This window comes from Bison bison, unplaced genomic scaffold (assembly GCF_000754665.1).
Source record: "Bison bison bison isolate TAMUID 2011002044 unplaced genomic scaffold, Bison_UMD1.0 scf7180017864034, whole genome shotgun sequence".
Taxonomy (NCBI): Eukaryota; Metazoa; Chordata; class Mammalia; order Artiodactyla; family Bovidae; genus Bison; species Bison bison.
This window is the reverse complement of record NW_011494606.1, coordinates 1,111,978-1,130,627: the sequence shown is the minus strand read 5'-3', so window position 1 is coordinate 1,130,627 and position 18,650 is coordinate 1,111,978. Positions and strand designations below refer to the sequence as shown.

The following is an 18,650-nucleotide window of genomic DNA, read 5'->3' as shown; positions in this document are numbered from 1 at the left end:
CTTAGGAGACAGGTATTCCCATCTCTTGAAGAATTTTCCACAGTTTATTGTGATCCACACAGTCAAAGGCTTTGGCATAGTCAATAAAGCAGAAATAGGTGTTTTTCTGGAACTCTCTTGCTTTTTTGATGATCCAGCAGATGTTGGCAATTTGATCTCTGGTTCCTCTGCCTTTTCTAAAACCAGCTTGAACATCAGGAAGTTCACGGTTCACGTATTGCTGAAGCCTGGCTTGGAGAATTTTGAGCATTACTTTACTAGAGTGTGAGATGAGTGCAATTGTGCAGTAGTTTGAGCATTCTTTGGCATTGCCTTTCTTTGGGATTGGAATGAAAACTGACCTTTTCCAGTCCTGTGGCCACTGCTGAGTTTTCCAAATGTGCTGGCATATTGAGTGCAGCACTTTCACAGCATCATCTTTCAGGATTTGGAATAGCTCAACTGGAATTCCATCACCTCCACTAGCTTTGTTCATAGTGATGCTTCCTAAGGCCCACTTGACTTCACATTCCAGGATGTCTGGCTCTAGGTGAGTGATCACACCATCGTGATTATCTGGGTCGTGAAGATCTTTTGTATTCTTGCCATCTCTTCTTAATATCTTCTGCTTCTGTTAGGTCCATACCATTTCTGTCCTTTATCAAGCTCATCTTTGCATGAAATGTTCCTTTGGTATCTCTGACTTTCTTGAAGAGATCCCTAGTCTTTCCCATTCTGTTGTTTTCCTCTATTTCTTTGCATTGATCGCTGAAGAAGGCTTTCTTATCTCTTCTTGCTATTCTTTGGAACTCTGCATTCAGATGTTTTTATCTTTCCTTTTCTCCTTTGCTTCTCGCTTCTCTTCTTTTCACAGCTGTTTGTAAGGCCTCCTCAGACAGCCATTTTGCTTTTTTGCATTTCTTTTCTATGGGAATGGTCTTGATCCCTATCTCCTGTACAATGTCACGAACCTCATTCTATAGTTCATCAGGCACTCTATCTATCAGATCTAGGCCCTTAAATCTATTTCTCACCTCCACTATATGACAACATAGTTAAGTGGATTTGTGATTCAGTTATATCTACAGAACAGAAATTAATGGATTAATGGCCAATCTGCAGAGAAATCTGTACTGGGGTGTTGTGAGGCTTTTTGCTCAGTCTCATTCTCTTAAACATGTTTAAGTATTGACTAATTGAGAGCATTATATTATTCTAATAAAATATATAAATGACAAACTAGGGAAGTTAGAAATCCTGATATACCAGTTGATCAAATCAGAATCCAAAAGAAGCTCAATAATCTAAAACAAGGTTTGGCAAACTACAGCCTGTGAGCCAAATCCATCCCACAGCCTGTTTTTTTTGTTTGGTTTTTTTTTTGTTTTGTTTGTTTTCATAGCTCTCAAGCTGTGAATGGTTTTTATATTTGTGAAACACTGTGAAAAAGAATATGTGCTGGAGATTTTATATGGATCACAAAGCTTTAGATATTTGCTATCTGGCTCTTTGTATAAAAACTTTTCCAACTTCTAATCTATAAATAGAAGCAGAATTTCACAAGATGAAAAATAGATAAATTGAAAATTCTAGACTTAACTTCTTAACAACAAACATGACAGTTCTCAGCCAAATGCAGAGTTGGGGGAAAGAGAATTAGCATGTGTGAAAAAGACTTGCGTTGAAATTGATAAGTCCAAATTGAGTTAATTATGAAATACGATTGTTCAAAGTTAATATGCCTTAAAACAATATTCATTTATAGAAATAGAGAATTTAGAAAAATGGACAATAGTCCCATTTTTTCTTTGTTAAATTATACCTGAACTATTAGTTTTAGAAAGATGATTGCAAACAAACATTTCCAGAAAACCTAGCACAATTCATTGACAAAGAAGATGTTACCGTAGTCTTCAAATATTTTTATGACTGTACAAAAAAGGAAGGAATAGACACATTTTTAAAAATTAATTTATTTTAATTGGAGGCTAATTACTTTACAATATTGTGGTGATTTTTGCCATACATTGACATGAATCAGCCATGGGTGTACATGTGTTCCCCATCCTGAACTCCCCTCCCACCTCCCTCCCCATCCCATCCCTCTGGGTCATCCCAGTGCACTGACCCTGAGTGCCTTGTCTCATGCATTGAACCTGGACTGGCAATCTATTTCACATGTGGTAATATACATGTTTCAATGCTCTTCTCTCAAATTGTCCCACCTTCACCTTCTCCCACAGAGTCCAAAAGTCTGTTCTTTACATCTGTGTCTCTTTTGCTGTCTCACATATAGGGTCATCGTTACCATCTTTCTAAATTCCATATATATGCGTTAGTATACTGTATTGGTGTTTTTCTTTCTGACTTACTTCACTCTGTATAATAGGCTCCAGTTTCATCCACCTCATTAGTACTGATTCAAATGTATTCTTTTTAACAGCTGAGTAATACTCCATTGTGTATATGTACCACAGCTTTCTTATCCATTCGTCTGCTGATGGACATCAAGGTTGCTTCCATGTCCCAGCTATTATAAACAGTGCTGTGATGAGCATTGGGGTTACACGTGTCTCTTTCAATTCTGGTTTCCTCAGTGTATGCCCAGCAGTGAGATTGCTGGGTCATATGGCAGTTCTAAAATAGACACATTTTGAAGGACTAGAACAAGGACCATTGTATAGAAAATTCCACCTCCCAGAATTTTTTATTTCCAAGGCAGTATTTTGTGAATGCAGGAGCTATTCTCACAGTTCTGAAGTAGACACAGTATCTAAAGTTTCCACCTCAAACTCACATGTATTTGGCTTCATATGAACTTGTTTACAATTTGTTCTCCAAAACATGAGGCAGCCTGTCTGAGGTGGAAGTGAGTGTCCTGTTGTGGTAGCCATGACTAATGCCCCCAGTGTGTTCTTACGTCTTCCAGGTGGAAAGATGGTATTTCCCATTCCCATGGAGTTAAACGTGGTCATGCACCTTGCTTTGGTCAGTGAAATGTGAGCAGAAGTAATGTACATAATTTTCAGACAGAAGCATTTAAAGGCCAAAGTGCAATTTTCTGGGCTTTTCTCCCATGTGATGGTCATTGTGAAAGCATATATTGAGTCAAAGATGCCATCAAGTCATACCTAGGAACACTTAGCCTACTACATGGAGAACAGTTGGGGTGTTCTTTGCATGATTAAGAAACAAACTTTTCTTATTGTAAGCCAGTGTGAGTTTTAAAGTTATTATGGTGGTATAACCTATCCTGTTCTGGCTTTTTCTCCCCTAATGTGTAGTATGGGGGTTGCAAACAAGATGGAGGAGGGAAGCATCACTACGAACAAAACTAGTGGAAGTGATGGAATTCCAGTTGAGCTATTTCAAATCCTAGAAGATGATGCTGTGAAAGAGCTGCACTCAATATGCCAGCACATTTGGAAAACTCAGCAGTGGCCACAGGACTAGAAAAGGTCAGTTTTCATTCCAATCTCAAAGAAAGGCAATGCCAAAGAATGTTCAGACTACCGCACAATTGCACTCATCTCACACACTAGCAAAGTAATTCTACAAATTCTCCAAGCCAGGCTTCAACAGTACATGAACCAGGAACTTCCAGATGTTCCAGCTTGAACTGCATTTAGAAAAGACAGAGGAACCAGATATCAAATTGCCAGTATCCTTTGGATCATCGAAAAAGCAAGAGAGTTCCAGAAAAACATCTACTTCTGCTTTATTGACTATGCCAAAGCTTTGACTGTGTGGATCGCAACAAACTGGAAAATTCTTCAAAGAGATGGGAATACCAGGCCACCTGACCTGCCTCCTGAGAAATCTGTATGCAGGTCAGGAAGCAACAGAACTAGATATGGAACAATAGACTGGTTCCAAATCAGGAAAGGAGTACATCAAGGCTGTATATTGAAATCCTGCTTATTTAACTTATATGTAGCATACATCATGCAAAATGCCGGGCTGGATGAAACACAAGCTGAAATGAAGATTGTCAGGAGAAATATCTATAATCTCAGATATGCAGATGACACCACCCTTATGGCAGAAAGTGAAGAAGAACTAAAGAGCCTCTTGATGAAAGTGAAAGAGGAGAGTGAGAAAGTTGGCATAAAGCTCAACATTCTGAAAACTAAGATCACAGCATCCGGTCCCATCACTTCATGACAAATAGATGGGGAAACAATGGAAACAGTGAGACTTTATTTTCTTGGGCTCCAAAATCACTGCAGATGGTGACAGCAGCCATGAAATTAGAAGAAGCTTGCTCCTTGGAAGAAAGGCTATGACCAACCTAGACAGCATATTAAAAAGCAGGGACATTACTTTACCAACAAAAGTCAGTCTAGTCAAAGCTATAGTTTTTCCAGTAGTCATATATGGGTGGATGTGAGAGTTGGACTATAAAGAAAGCTGAGCACCTAAGAATTGATGCTTTTGAACTGTATTGTTGGAGAAGACTCTTTAGAGTCCCTTGGACTACAAGGAGATCCAACCAGTTCATCCTGAAGGAAATCAGTCCTGAATAATCATTGGAAGGACTGATGCTGAAGCTGAAACTACATTACTTTGGCCACCTGATGTAAAGAACCAACCAATTGAAAAAGACCCTGATGCTGGGAAAGATTGAAGGCAGGAGGAGAAGGGGATGACACAGGATGACATAGTTGGATGGCATCACCGACTCAATGGACATGAGTTTGAGTAGGCTCCAGGCGTTGATGATGGACAGGGAAGTCTGGCGTACTGCAGTCCATGGGGTCACAAAGAGTTGGACACGACTGAGCGACTGAACTGAACTGAACTGAACTGAATGTATAATATGACTATTATCCATGGGCCAGTAGAAGTCAAGTGATATAGCTTCTAATCTTCATTCTGACATTAACTATGACCCTGGAAACATCTGTTTTCTCTGTTAAGAAAAAAAGATTGAAAGAAAAATAAAGAACATTCTCCTCTAGACAAAAGCTCTGTAATTTTAGTCTGTTTTAATATTTAGTATAGTCAAGGAAAACAATGTCTTGAATAACTATTTAAAGTATATGGTTAAAAAACCCACATTGCCATTGTTTTTAAAATTCCCCATAATAAATTGCTGATTATATTAGGACTGCTATTATTTATTTTGCAGCAAAATGTCTTCTCATGTAATAAATTCATTGTTTTAGAGCCTTAGAAGTCTGCTAAGAGTGTATAATGTAAGTTATTAAATACCTATTAAATCACTGCTTAGCTGCTGCTAAGTCGCTTCAGTCGTGTCCAACTCTGTGTGACCCCGCAGACGGCAGCCCACCAGGCTCCTCTGTCCATGGGATTCTCTAGGCAAGAATACTGGAGTGGGTTGCCATTTCTTTCTCTGTTAAATCACTATGCTTCTTAATTAATTTAAACCTGTTTCTGTATTGGGTCTTCATGACAAACCACAGTAATGAGGAAAGTGTATGTCTATTTTCAGGCCAGGTAGATCTCTTTCTTTTGCTACATAAAGGATATGGTTTTTGTCACAGAAATTGGATTATTATCATGAAGATGCCTGAATTTTACAATTTTTTTCCTTCTTACCAACAGGTTTATAGCTTATCTTTACAATTAGAGGGGTTTATTTTTGTTTCTAACTTTAGTTACTCTGTAATTATTTGGGCTGAAATACAGTCATCATATTTATACATTTTTAAAACATTGAATATTTGAATTGATTTGGCATCTATCCAGTTTTCCTGGGTTAACTTTCCTTTTAAAGTCCTCCTGCCTTTAATAGAAGCTCAGATTCTTTTTGCAAATCTAATGAAATCATCCATTAAGTATGTATAGTACGTGACCCATACAGTTTCCAGTACTGCTTAAAATTGGCTCTTTGAATAACCAATCTGTTTCTAGTTCACATTCAATACACGAGTCAACAATTGACCATCAATATATTTTGTTCTTTTTAAGTTTTTTTCTGAAACAGGTTATACTTAATAGGTACTAAATCAACATCTACTGAACAAAAGAGTTTAATGTGGTTATTAATTCAGCTATTTTATGAAACTAGGAACCAAGGTTCTGAATTTCTTATTTAGTTTATTTCTCCTCATTACCTCTGTTCAGCCTTTAAACATTAAGAACAACTATTTTCCATATTGTCAAATATACTTTAAATTCACCAAAAATCACATAAATTTTCATTCCCTTTTAAAGAACTAAATTGTATGGCAGATTACTGCTAAATTTTGACCTCACTTTTTTCATCTGTCTAAAGCCAGTAAAACACATATAAATATATCCTGATTATAAAAATGCAAACCCCATTTCTCACCAATGACCCCTGGTTCTGATCCTGGCTTTGACCTTGTATAAGTTACTAAACTTCTCATTGTTCATTTCCTCATTTTTAAAATTTGAGTCCTCCAGTGGATGTATTTCTGATTACCTTTTTAACTCGGAGATAGTTTGCTTTGTGTATTTTTTATTTACTTCTTTAGTCTAAGTCCTTTGTTTTCAGGAGCATTTATAATGGCTCACACCCTAGAATACATTTTTGTGCCTCTTTGACTTTCCTTAATTCTAATTCTAATGTATATACTGATCAGGATGCTCTAGGCTGTTGTTGTTCAGTCACTGAGTTGTATCTGACTCTTTGCAACCCCATGGACCACAGCACACCAGGCTTACCTGTCCTTCACTATCACCTGGAGTTTGCTCAAACTCATGTCCATTGAGTCAGTGATGTTATCTAAGCATCTCATCCTTTGCCACCTCCTTCTCCTCTTGCCCTCAATCTTTCCCAGCATCAGGGTCTTTTCCAGTGAGTCAGCTCTTCACATCAGGTGGCCAAGGTATTGGAGATTCATTTTCATCATCAGTCCTTCCAATGAATATTCAGGACTGATTTCCTCTAGGATTGACTGGTTTGATCTCCTTACTGTCCAAGGGACTCTCAAGAATCTTCTCCAGCACCACAGATCAAAGGCATCAATTCTTCAGCACTCAGTCTTCTTTATGGTTCAACTCTCACATCTATACATGCCTACTGGAAAAACCAGAGCTTTGACTACACAGACCTATGAGGGCAAAAGGAGTCTCTAGTTTTTAATATACTGTCTATGTTTGTCATAACTTTTCTTCCAATGAGTAAGTGTCTTTTAATTTCATGGCTGCAGTCACTGTCCATAGTGATTTTAGAGCCCAAGAAAATAAAATCTGTCACTGTTTTCACTATTTCCCCATCTGTTTGCCATGAAGTGATGGGACCAGATGCCATGATCTTCATTTTTTTGAATGTTGAGAGCTTTTTCAGTATCCTCTTCCACCTTTACCAGAGGCTGTTTAGTTCCTCTTCACTTTCTGCTATGAGGGTGGTATAATCTGCGTATCTGAGGTTGTCGATATTTCTCCCAGCAATCTTGACTTCAGCTTGTGAGTCATCCAGCCTGGCATTTTGCACAGAAGTTAAAAAAGCAGGGTGACAAAATGTAGCCTTGATGTACTCCTTTCCCAATTTTGAAACAGTCAGTTGTTCCATGTCCAGTTCTAACTGTTGCTTCTTGACCTGCATACAAGTTTCTCAGGAGACAGGTAAAAAGGTCTGGTATTCCCATCTCTTTAAGAATTTTGAAGTTTGTTGTGATCCACACAGTCAAAGACTTTAGCGTAGTCAATGAAGCAGAAGTAGATATGTTTTTGGAATTCCTTTGTTTTTTATATGATCCAACAGATGTTGGCAATTTGATCTCTAGTTCCTCTGCCTTTTCTAAATCCAGCTTGAACATCTGGAAGTTCTCGGTTTAAATACCACTGAAACCTAGCTTGAAGGATTTTGAACATTACTTTGATAGCATGTGAAATGACCACAATCACATGGTAGTTTGAACATTCATTGGCCTTGCCCTTCTCTGGGATTGGAATGAAAACTGACCTTTTCCAGTCCTGTGGCCACTGCTGAGTTTTCCAAATTTGCTGGCATATTGAATGCAGCACTTTCACAGCATCAACTTTTAGCATTTGAAATAGCTCACCTGGAATTCTATCACCTCCACTAGCTTTGTTCATAGTAATTGTTCCTAAGGCTCACTTAACTTCACACTCCAGGATGTCTGGCTCTAGGTGAGTGACCACACCATTGTGGTTATCTGGGTCATTAAGACCTTTCTTCTATAGCTCTTCTGTATATTCTTGCCACTTCTTCTTAATCTCTTTTACTTCTGTTAGGTCTTTGCTGTTTCTGTTCTTTATTGTGCCCATCTTTGCATGAAATGTTCTCTTGGTATCTCTAATATTTTTGACAAGATCTCTAGTCTTTCCCATTCTATTGTTTTCCTCTATTTTTTTGCATTGTTCACTTAAGAAGGCTTTCCTATCTCTCCTTGCTATTCTCTGAATCTCCGCATTCACTTGGCTATATCTTTCCCTTTCTCCTTTGGCTTTTGCCTCTCTTCTTTTCTCAGCTATTTGTAAGGCCTCCTCAGACAACCAGTTTGCCTTCTTGCATTTCTTTTCTTCCTATACAATGTTACAAACCTCTGTCCATAGTTCTTCAGGCATTCTGTCTACCAAATCTAATCCTTTGAATTTATTTGTCACCTCTACTGTATAATTATAAGGGATTTGATTTAGATCATATCTGAAAAGTCTTGTGGTTTTCCCTACTTTCTTCAGTTTAAGGCTGAATTTTGCAATAAGGAGTTCATGATCTAATCCACAGTCAGCTCCAGGTCTTGTTTTTGCTGTTTAGAGCTTCTCCATCTTACAGTAACAACTTCTCTAATCTCAGTGGATTAAACCAACAAAGCTTATTTCATGCTCATGCTGTCAGTCTGTCCATTTTATGTGGTCTGAGAACTTTACTCTGTGTTGTCCTCATTCCACGACCAAGGCCTTCAAAGTGCCCATCCTTTGGAGCTTTGCAAATTCTGTACCAGCAGTGAGAGAGGAAATAGCTATATCATACATTGTCTTTGAAATTTTCTACCCAGAAGTAACACATATCACTTTTGTCCATACGACATTGGCCAAAGCAATTCACATGACCACACCTGACTTTAAGAGGACATGAAGTGCCATCTGACTATATGGCCAGGATGTAAGAAGACATAGGAATATTTGGTGAACAACTCTTGTGACTATCCATTATATTTTAAATCAAGTGTTAACTTCTGGTAGAAATATAAATTAGTACTACACTTATGGAGTACTTTTGCAAACACAGCAAAAGCCCTAGAAATATGTCTACCATTTGATTTAATGGTTTTAGTTTTAGGAAATTATTGAACAGTTGTGGGCTTCCCTGTGGCTCAGATCAGGAGCCAGTGGCTTAGATCTGCCTGCAAATCAGGAGACCTGAATTTGATCCCTGGGTTGGGAAGATCCCCTGGAGAAGGGAATGGCAACTCACTCCAGTATTCTTGCCTGGAGAATCCCATGGACAGAAGAGCCTGGCAGGCTACAGTTCATGGGGTCACAAAGAGTCAGACACAACTGAGGAACTTACACAGTCACAGTCATAGAGATGTACATTTAATAATTCATTCTTTGAATATATATTTACTGCATATCTACTATGTGCTGGGTAGCTGATATGGTCCATACCTTCATGGAGCTATCTATTTGCAGGAAAGAGAAGAGATAGTACCAGAGATAATTTAAATGAAAGAGGTTAAGGGCTATGACTGGCAATTATAGGGTGGTATAAGAGCATTCTACTCTTCAACTCACCTCCATTAAATTTTTAATTTCAGGTTTTGTAAATTGTATTTCTGAAAATGTTCTCCTTCAAATGTACTGAATTACTTTTTATAGTTTTCTGTCTCTGAAGATATTTTCAAGTTTGTCTTTCATGAAGAAATTGTTTTCTCAAATTATGACATCATTTTAATATCAAAAGATTTGATATTGAGTTACATGCCTATAATTTACTTTATTAAAAATTTTCCAGTCCTTAGGGTGAAAAATCATGATCCAGATTGTATATGCAGATTGCAACATTTAAAAATTTGTTTATAGTGAATATCATAATGTGATGGAAAAATTATGATATTTGAGTTAGGGTTTTGGGATTATGACTACTTTTTAAAAGTTTTTCTAAACTGTAATGTTATTACAGTAAAGTTTCATAGTTTTTAGAATGGAAGAAATTAGACTGGCCAAATCAACTTAAAAACAAAGTAATGATATTAATGGAGAATAATTTATTAATATCCATAGAAATTTTTTAAAAGCTTTCACAATTGTATTGTCATTTAAAAAAAACTCTGCTTTGCAACAATAAATTAAATAGATTGTTAGAAGCATGATTTTCATCTTCATGATAAAAACTTTATTAAAAATCTCCATGTAAAACTACAGTACAAAGAAAAGTTATACAGTCCTGCATCGCACTCCCTTTTGTTATAATCTTATTAATTTATGTCTGATTGTGCAGGGTCTTGGCTGCTGTGCCTGGCTTTCTCTAGTTGTGTGAGTGGGGGCACTCTCAGTTGTGGTGCACGGGCTTCTCATTGCAGTGGCTGCTCTTGTTGCGGAGTGTGGGCTTTAGGGCATGCAGGCTTCGGTCGTGGTGGCACGTAGGTTCGATAGTTGCATTTCCCAGGCTTTAGAGCACAAGCTCAATAGTTGTGGCACACGGGCTTAGTTGCTTCATGACATGTGGAATCTTCCTGGACCAGGGATTGAACCGTAACCCATGTCTCCTGCATTAGCAGGTGAATTCTTTACCACTGAGCCACCAGGGAAGCCCCCTGCTCTCCCTTTCTTCTTTCTCTTCTCAGTCTTTTTCTTGTATTATTTAGGTTTATCTCACATCAAGAGTTGGGAGTAGAGTTAAGAATGCAGTTTTGTTTTCAAATTAAGTTGGAAGAAGAAAATAAAGAGGAACATATTGACTTTTTCTTTGAGGGCATATTTCCTATTAGCAAGTAGTATGGCTCTCACAAAGAAAATCAGACTTGGAGAACTGAAGATATTTAGCATCAAAAAAGGTTAAATACTTAACAATACTTTTTTACATTTTTCTTTTAGGAAGAAGAAAGGCGTATGGCATCTGTTGTAGCCAAAAAAGAGGAAGAGAAGAAGCGGGAAAGTCAAAAGCAATCTTTGCTTAAGGTATTGTCTCTGGTGTCTACATTCATGTATGTGTGCACACACACACGTACACACACTCACACATACTGAAGCTAGCTTGCTAATCAGCTAGAAAAGTGGTTTCCAAACTGCAAATTTTTCATTCCTTTTGATAGTGCTTTTAATAAATAGACACCCTTAAAACATAAAAAATCCTGTACTTCTGAAATACAATATAATGTAATGTACAATATAAAATAAATGCGAAAATGAGAAATTATAAAAGGAAGAGATTAAAGTATATATATATAACAGAAGTTAACCTTCTTTCCACACCAGTACATCACCTTGTATATCCTCCTGGCATTTAAATTTCATTTTGGAAACCACTGTAGTAAACTGTCATCTTTAGTGATATATTTTAACAAGCTCTGCTACATGGGTTTATTTTTTACTGATGGCTTTTTATTTATTTATTTTTTTAAATTTTATTTTATTTTTAAACTTTACATAATTGTATTAGTTTTGCCAAATATCAAAATGATCCGATGGCTTTTTAAATTAAAAAAAATCTCTGTTAGCTTCTCCATTAGAGAGGTGGTAGAGATTTTGAGGAGTATAGAAATTAAAGGTTTTTTTGAACTTGTTTGAAATGATTTAGCATATCAGATATTACTGTCCTTAAAAGGTTTTCGGGATAACAAAGTTATATATAGCAAACTTAGGAAACAAGAGAACTTACTGGGGTGATGGAAATGTTACAGGTTAACATTTATGCATTTGTCAGAACTGATCGAAGAGTACACTTGAATCTGTGTGTTTTACTTTGTGAAAACTACTCCTAAATTAACAAACAAAACAAACTTGGTCCCAAGTCCTCTCAGCTCCACTCTAGTAGGAACTGGGCCACACAGCAGGAGGTGAGTGGCAGGCGAACGACCGAGGCTTCATCTGTGTTTATAGCTGTTCATCTCAGTTGAGATGTCAGTGTCTTCCATCACCCCCAGATGGGACTGTCTGGTTGCAGGAAAACAAACTTAGAGCTCCCACTGATCCTGCATTCCATGAGATGTATAATTATTTCATTATATATCACAATGTATAATAATTTAGAAATAAAGCACACAATAAATACAATGTACTTGAACATTCCCCAAACCACGCCCCCCATCCTAGTCCATGAAAAGATTGTCTTCCATTAAACTCGTCTCCAGTACCCAAAAATGTTGGGGACTGCTGTTTCTGAGGGACAGGAAGGGTGTATAGACATCCATCTTTAGTCCTGTTGCTTTTCTATCTTTCTATTTTCTTTTCAATCTTTAAAATGAATGGAAGTGATAGTGATGACATATACTGGTGTGGTATTGCTTGGTTTATAAAGAATAGACTCAACTGGCAGAAGCTGAAAGTTGGCATCTTCTAAAATAACTATCACTTTAACACAAATTTGACAGACTGTCCTCTAGCTATAGTCGTGATTGTACTAATATGCCAGATGCATCCATGATCTTTGAACATAAATTTTTTTTTGAGGGGGGAACCCTCTTTTGCCTTATAGAATATTTGTCTTTCCTTTGTTCTTCTTTTTCCTGCCCCACAGGCACTTAGAGCCCTTGCTGGCCCCTCTAACCAGTCAGTGGTCCCCACCTGACCCCAGATTGCACTCTTGTTTTAAACTATATCTTCCCTTTTCTTGACTTCGGTGAAAATACCCATTTTCTTTGTCAGCCTGGGGTTGATCTGATTTTAACAACTCAGTTAAAGAAAGCTTAACTTTGGGGTTGGTATAGAAAAGTGCTTGCGTTTTCAGAGTATCTTGTTATAAATTTAACATACTGAGTGGTGTATACTTTTGTGCCTTTTTTCTAAGCACTGCTACATCTACCTCATTAAGAATATTTATTGTTGCCAACTCCAAGTCAGCCAGAAAGCCACATGCATGGCATCAGCATGATAGCCATCTGCCATTAACTCACTGCCCCTGCCTCTTTCAAAATAGCCTTGGCACTGAGTGAAAATAATGGTATTGTGTAGATTAAGAATTGGGTTGTCCCAAGTCATCTGCAAATAATTGAAATAGAATCCTTTAAGATAAGATGCCTTCTTATCATAGATTTGGGGGGAAAATTTATAGTAGAATGTCAAATGCCTTCTTGCTTTAGATAAGGACATACATAAAATGTCAAGAAGTCTTAGAAGTATACACATACTAAGTGGAACCCATTTAATTATATAAACACATTTCAAATACCAAGCAATAGAAAAAAGAACCCATGTTAAAGACATTTTTAAACGCAGAAATAGAACTTTAAAAATGTTTAGTTGTAATTAAGCTTTGTCACCAGTTTTAATTCCTAAACAGTGCCATTTCTACATCTAAAATTTTGGAAGGCAGAGAAGTGGAGCTAAACATAAGTGTTCTGCATGTGTGGATGCGCTGAGGGAACGGGCAGAGAATCTTCCCGACAGCCTTCCCTGGTTCCAAAGGGAGCAGATGAAGAGGGGCAGTATCACACCGATGATTTTTCACTAGATGATTGTTCTCTGAGTAAAGATAAAAAGGGAGGTGTCTATTTTCAGCACTCTGATTTAATCAACATACCATTTAGAAGTTGTGTTAGTTGCTCAGTCATATCTGACTCTTTGTGGCCATATGGACTGTAACCTACCAGGATCCTCAGTCCATGGGATTCTCCAGGCAAGAATACTGGAATGGGTTACCATTTCCTCCTCCAGGGGATCCTCCCTACCCAGGGATTGAACCCGGGCCTCCTGAATTGCGGGCAGATTCTTTACCATCTGAGTTACGAGGTTTGATAATGGATAATCTAAGATGCTACTAGTTATCTAGAAATGTTTCAACCTAGTACAATTTCTTTTAATAGTCTATATATGTTTGTTAATTTTCAGACATTGTAATTTATACTGTGAAGCTTAAAACACTGATCAATCTCTCTTTTCTCCCTCTCTCCGAGATCACTCCACCATATTTGCCATAATTATTGGTTAAAAAGATTAAAATATTGTCAGGTTTTCTTACTATCTTTAAGCACAAAGACATGATTTAAACTTCACATAACACTTGAGTCCCCTGGAGGAGGAAGTGGAAACCCACCCCAGTATTCTTTCTTGGACAATCCCACGGACAGAGGAGCCTGGAAGGCTACAATTCATGGGTTGCAAGAAGTAGGACATGACTAAAGCAACTTAGCACACATGCAAATGTAACATTTGAGTATATCAATTTCCATCAAGTTAAACCTGTAAATAGTGAAATTTTTTTATGTCCAGTGGGAGTAATTGTTATTTGTATATACTTTTTTTAAGAATAATAGAGCATTTTTGAGATGTTTGAATGCATAGGTTGAATAAAGGCTGCTTATACCATGTTTTAGAATACATATTTGGTAGCTGCTTTAAGTAATTGACTCCTTTTAAAGATGTGATAAGTAGTACAAACAATATGCTCCTTGGATTCTCCTGCTACAGAAATGGCATTATGTAATTCTTGTCACAATGAACTTTTTCATAGGAGAAGAAAAGGTTAACAATTAACAATGTAGCTCGAAAGTGGGACTTGCAACAGCATCGAATAACCAGTATTGCTATAAATCAAGACAGAAGAGATTCTGACTCTCAGGACCACTGTCAGAACGATGGAAGCACCGTCTCTACATTTCCAGAGGAAGCAGGGTATGCAGTGGTGTTCTTTTGGGATATTAGTATCTTTGGAGAAATGAATTTGGAGCAGAAATGGGGAAATATTTTACATATAATTATTTTAAAATAGTTTTCTTAAGAAAACCTACTGAAATTAGCAATAGGTTTTAAAAGTTAAGGTGAAACTATTGAAAATATAGGCTTGCCCCTAATTTAAGAACGCTTTGAAAGTGAAAGTGAAAGTGAAGTCACTCAATCTTGTCCGACTCTGCGACCCCATGGACTGTAGCCTACCAGCCTCCTCCCTCCATGGGATTCTCCAGGCAAGAGTACTGGAGTGGGTTGCCAGAACCCTTTAGTAGTTTTTTATTTTTCTTAGGAATAAATCTAGATTACTTAATATAGCCTGTAAGGCCATCTACCCACCTTACCTATCTTGTCCCATAGTATCAGCCATTCTGTTCTTGTGCTGCAGCCTCAGTGATTCCCAATTCCCAAAAACTTCCTACCTTAGAACCCTTCTTCTACAAACAGATCTATTCTCCCCTGCCCTGCTTCCTTCACCCTGCCCTGGCTAACTGCAGTTCAGCCTGGAGGTCTTGACTTCAACCCTCACTTCCCCTGAAAAGTCTTTCCTAATGACTTCCCAGAGAGTGGGCTAGATCAGATACCTTTTTTTCTCAATGAATTCCCAATTCCCAATTTCCCAATTCCCAATTTCCCAATTCCCAATTCCCAAATTCCCAATGAATTCCCAATTCCCAAATTCCCAATTCCCAAATTCATTTTTTCTCAATGAATTCCCTCACTTCCCCTGAAAAGTCTTTCCTAATGACTTCCCAGAGAGTGGGCTAGATCAGATACCTTTTTTTCTCAATGAATTCCCAATTCCCAATTTCCCAATTCCCAATTTCCCAATTCCCAATTCCCAAATTCCCAATGAATTCCCAATTCCCAAATTCCCAATTCCCAAATTCATTTTTTCTCAATGAATTCCCTCACTTCCCCTGAAAAGTCTTTCCTAATGACTTCCCAGAGAGTGGGCTAGATCAGATACCTTTTTTTCTCCCAGTACTCTGCACTTCCCCTTGTTAGCACTTATGAGCATTAATAACCACTGGGTAGTTAGAAAAAAGGAGAAGAGGGCAGCAGAGGATGAGATGGTTGGATGGCATCACCAACTCAACGGACATGAATTTGAACAAACTCCAGGAGACAGTGAAGGACACAGGGGCCTGTCGTGCTATATAGTCCATGGGGTCGCACAGACTGACACAACTTAGCGACTGAACAACAACATGAATAGTTGTTTTGTATCTGTCTTCCCCACTAGAATGTAAAATCCTGATTGTGTTAACCTTTGTTGTTTCCCCATTAGCTAGCACAAATCCTTACTACTTAACTATCAGTGTTAAGCAATTTGGCATAAAACATAAATAGTTACTCCAGTTGCAATCTATAGTATCTGTCTTTTCCAGTGGCTCACAGCCTTTTCCTTCTATGACATACAGATCATATAACACATATCCCTTGGTTTATGAACAAATCTGAGGACACTATCTAGGCTTAACATATTTCCCTTCTTCTCATAAAGGCATACTAGAATCAAGTCAATGAGAGGAATATAAAGCATATATAACTTCATAGTTTGTGTGTCATTTAAAAATGTGTGTGTATATATATACAATTTAAAAAGAAAAGCTAAAACTCAAAGATAGAATGCACTTCAGTTTTGTTTCATTTGATGCACAGTTATCTAATGACCTGACCAAATTCTGAAACACATTTCAAACTAAATATAATATAGCTTTTATTTCAGCTTTTCAGCCAGTATTCTTTCAGCTTTCCATATATGAAGAGTGTAATCAACAAGTCATTTAAGAGGAATTAGAATAATATTTTGGAAGTTTACTGTAGTTAAAGTTTGACATATATTTTAAAGACAGACATACTTTAGCAGTTTTAGTTATAAGATTAGTTTATACTGACCAGCATACCTCCTTCACCTCACTTGGGTATCCACATGTAGAGTTTCTCAGATCTTTCAGCTAGAAAAATAAGGAAACAAGAATTAACATTTTAATTAAGTGATAACTTATATAATGGATATATCACTTATATTGTCCTGAAACTTTATTTAATATTATTTAAATGTCAAAATAATTCTTCTTGTATATAACTATACTTTATAAAATTAAAACTTTATGTCATTGGGCTTTAGACTTATGAAATACTACCCATTAGTTCTATTTCTGATTTATCTTTTCTTTAAAAATATTTTTTCTATCTTCCTTAAGAAGGATTCCTAGTTCCAAGTTTATCCAAATGACCTTATAAATTTTATTCTAAGATTTTAATAAGGTTTTAAAATTCCTCCTTTAATACATCAATTTTATTTTTATATATGGTGTTAGGTGAGAGCCTAACTTGATTCCATTCCAATTGACCAGTCAGTTTTCTAATAGCATTCCTCAATTAAATTATTCTCTTTTGTAATGAGAATGTCATTTCATCTTATATTAAGTTCCCATAAATACTGGATATATTTCTGAACTTTCTATTCCATTTCACTAACCTACTTATCTATTTTAATGCCAATACCAGACTATTTTGATTATTGTCATTTTATAGTTTTAATATCTAGTAAGGGAAATATGCTTTCACTATTTTCAAAGTTTCAGTTCTCACACACTTGTTCTTACATATGAGCTTTAAAATCATTTAAATGGAAAGTTAAGAACCTTCTTCAAATGGTATTTAAGTTGTTTATATCAGTAGGATTAACATTTGTAAGATAATAAATCATCACTTTAAAAATCATGGTATATCTCTACATTTTTCAAGTATACTAGGGAGCTAACTAGGGAAGTGTTGAGATGTTGAAGGAAAATTCTGAGGAACTAAAGGAAGTTAGTTCTTTCATGCAAAGATGGGCTCGATAAAGGACAGAAATGGTATGGACCTAACAGAAGCAGAAGATATTAAGAAGAGATGACAAGAATACAGAAGAACTGTACAAAAAAGATCTTCACTACCCAGATAATCACGATGGTGTGATCACGCACCTAGAGCCAGACATCCTGGAATGTGAAGTTAAGTGGGCCTTAGGAAGCATCACTATGAACAAAGGTAGTGGAGGTGATGGAATTCCAGTTGAGCTATTTCAAATCCTGAAAGATGATGCTGTGAAAGTGCTGCACTCAATGTACCAGCAAATGTGGAAAACTCAGCAGTGGCCACAGGACTGGAAAAGGTCAGTTTTCATTCCAATCCCAAAGAAAGGCAATGCCAAAGAATGCTCAAACTACTGCATAATTGCACTCATCTCAATGCTAGTAAAGTAATGCTCAAAATTGTCCAAGCCAGGCTTCAGCAATACATGAACCGTGAACTTCCAGATGTTCAAGCTGGTTTTAGAAAAGGCAGAGGAACCAGAGATCAAATTGCCAACATCTGCTGGATCATGGAAAAAGCAAGAGAGTTCCAGAAAAACATCTATTTCTGCTTTATTGACTATGCCAAAGCCTTTGACTGTGTGGATCACAATAAACTGTGGAAGATTCTAAAAGAGATGGGAATACCAGACCACCTGACCTGCCTCTTGAGAAATCTGTATGCAGGTCAGGAAGCAACAGTTAGAACTGGACATGGAACAACAGACTGGTTCCAAATAGGAAAAGGAGTATGTCAGGGCTGTATATTGTCACCCTGCTTATTTAACATATATGCAGAGTACATCATGAGAAACTCTGGACTGGAAGAAGCACAGGCTGGAATCAAGATTTCCGGGAGAAATATCAATAACCTCAGATATGCAGATGACACCACCCTTATGGCAGAAAGTGAAGAGGAACTCAAAAGCCTCTTGATGAAGGTGAAAGTGGACAGTGAAAAAGTTGGCTTAAAGCTCAACATCCAGAAAACGAAGATCATGGCATCCGGTCCCATCACTTCATGGGAAATAGATGGGGAAA

The 18,650-nt window shown here is 37.2% G+C and overlaps 1 protein-coding gene across 4 annotated transcripts in view; it reads left to right on the top strand.

Moving 5' to 3' along the window:
- LRRC49 (leucine rich repeat containing 49) overlaps positions 1-18,650 on the top strand; it is a 153,401-nt gene that overhangs the window by 93,975 nt on the left and 40,776 nt on the right. For all 4 annotated transcript variants that reach the window (XM_010834478.1, XM_010834476.1, XM_010834477.1 and 1 more), the window contains 2 exons: positions 10,975-11,058; positions 14,549-14,709. In XM_010834478.1, coding sequence (XP_010832780.1) covers positions 10,975-11,058; positions 14,549-14,709 — 245 coding nt within the window. The remainder of the gene's footprint in view (positions 1-10,974; positions 11,059-14,548; positions 14,710-18,650) is intronic.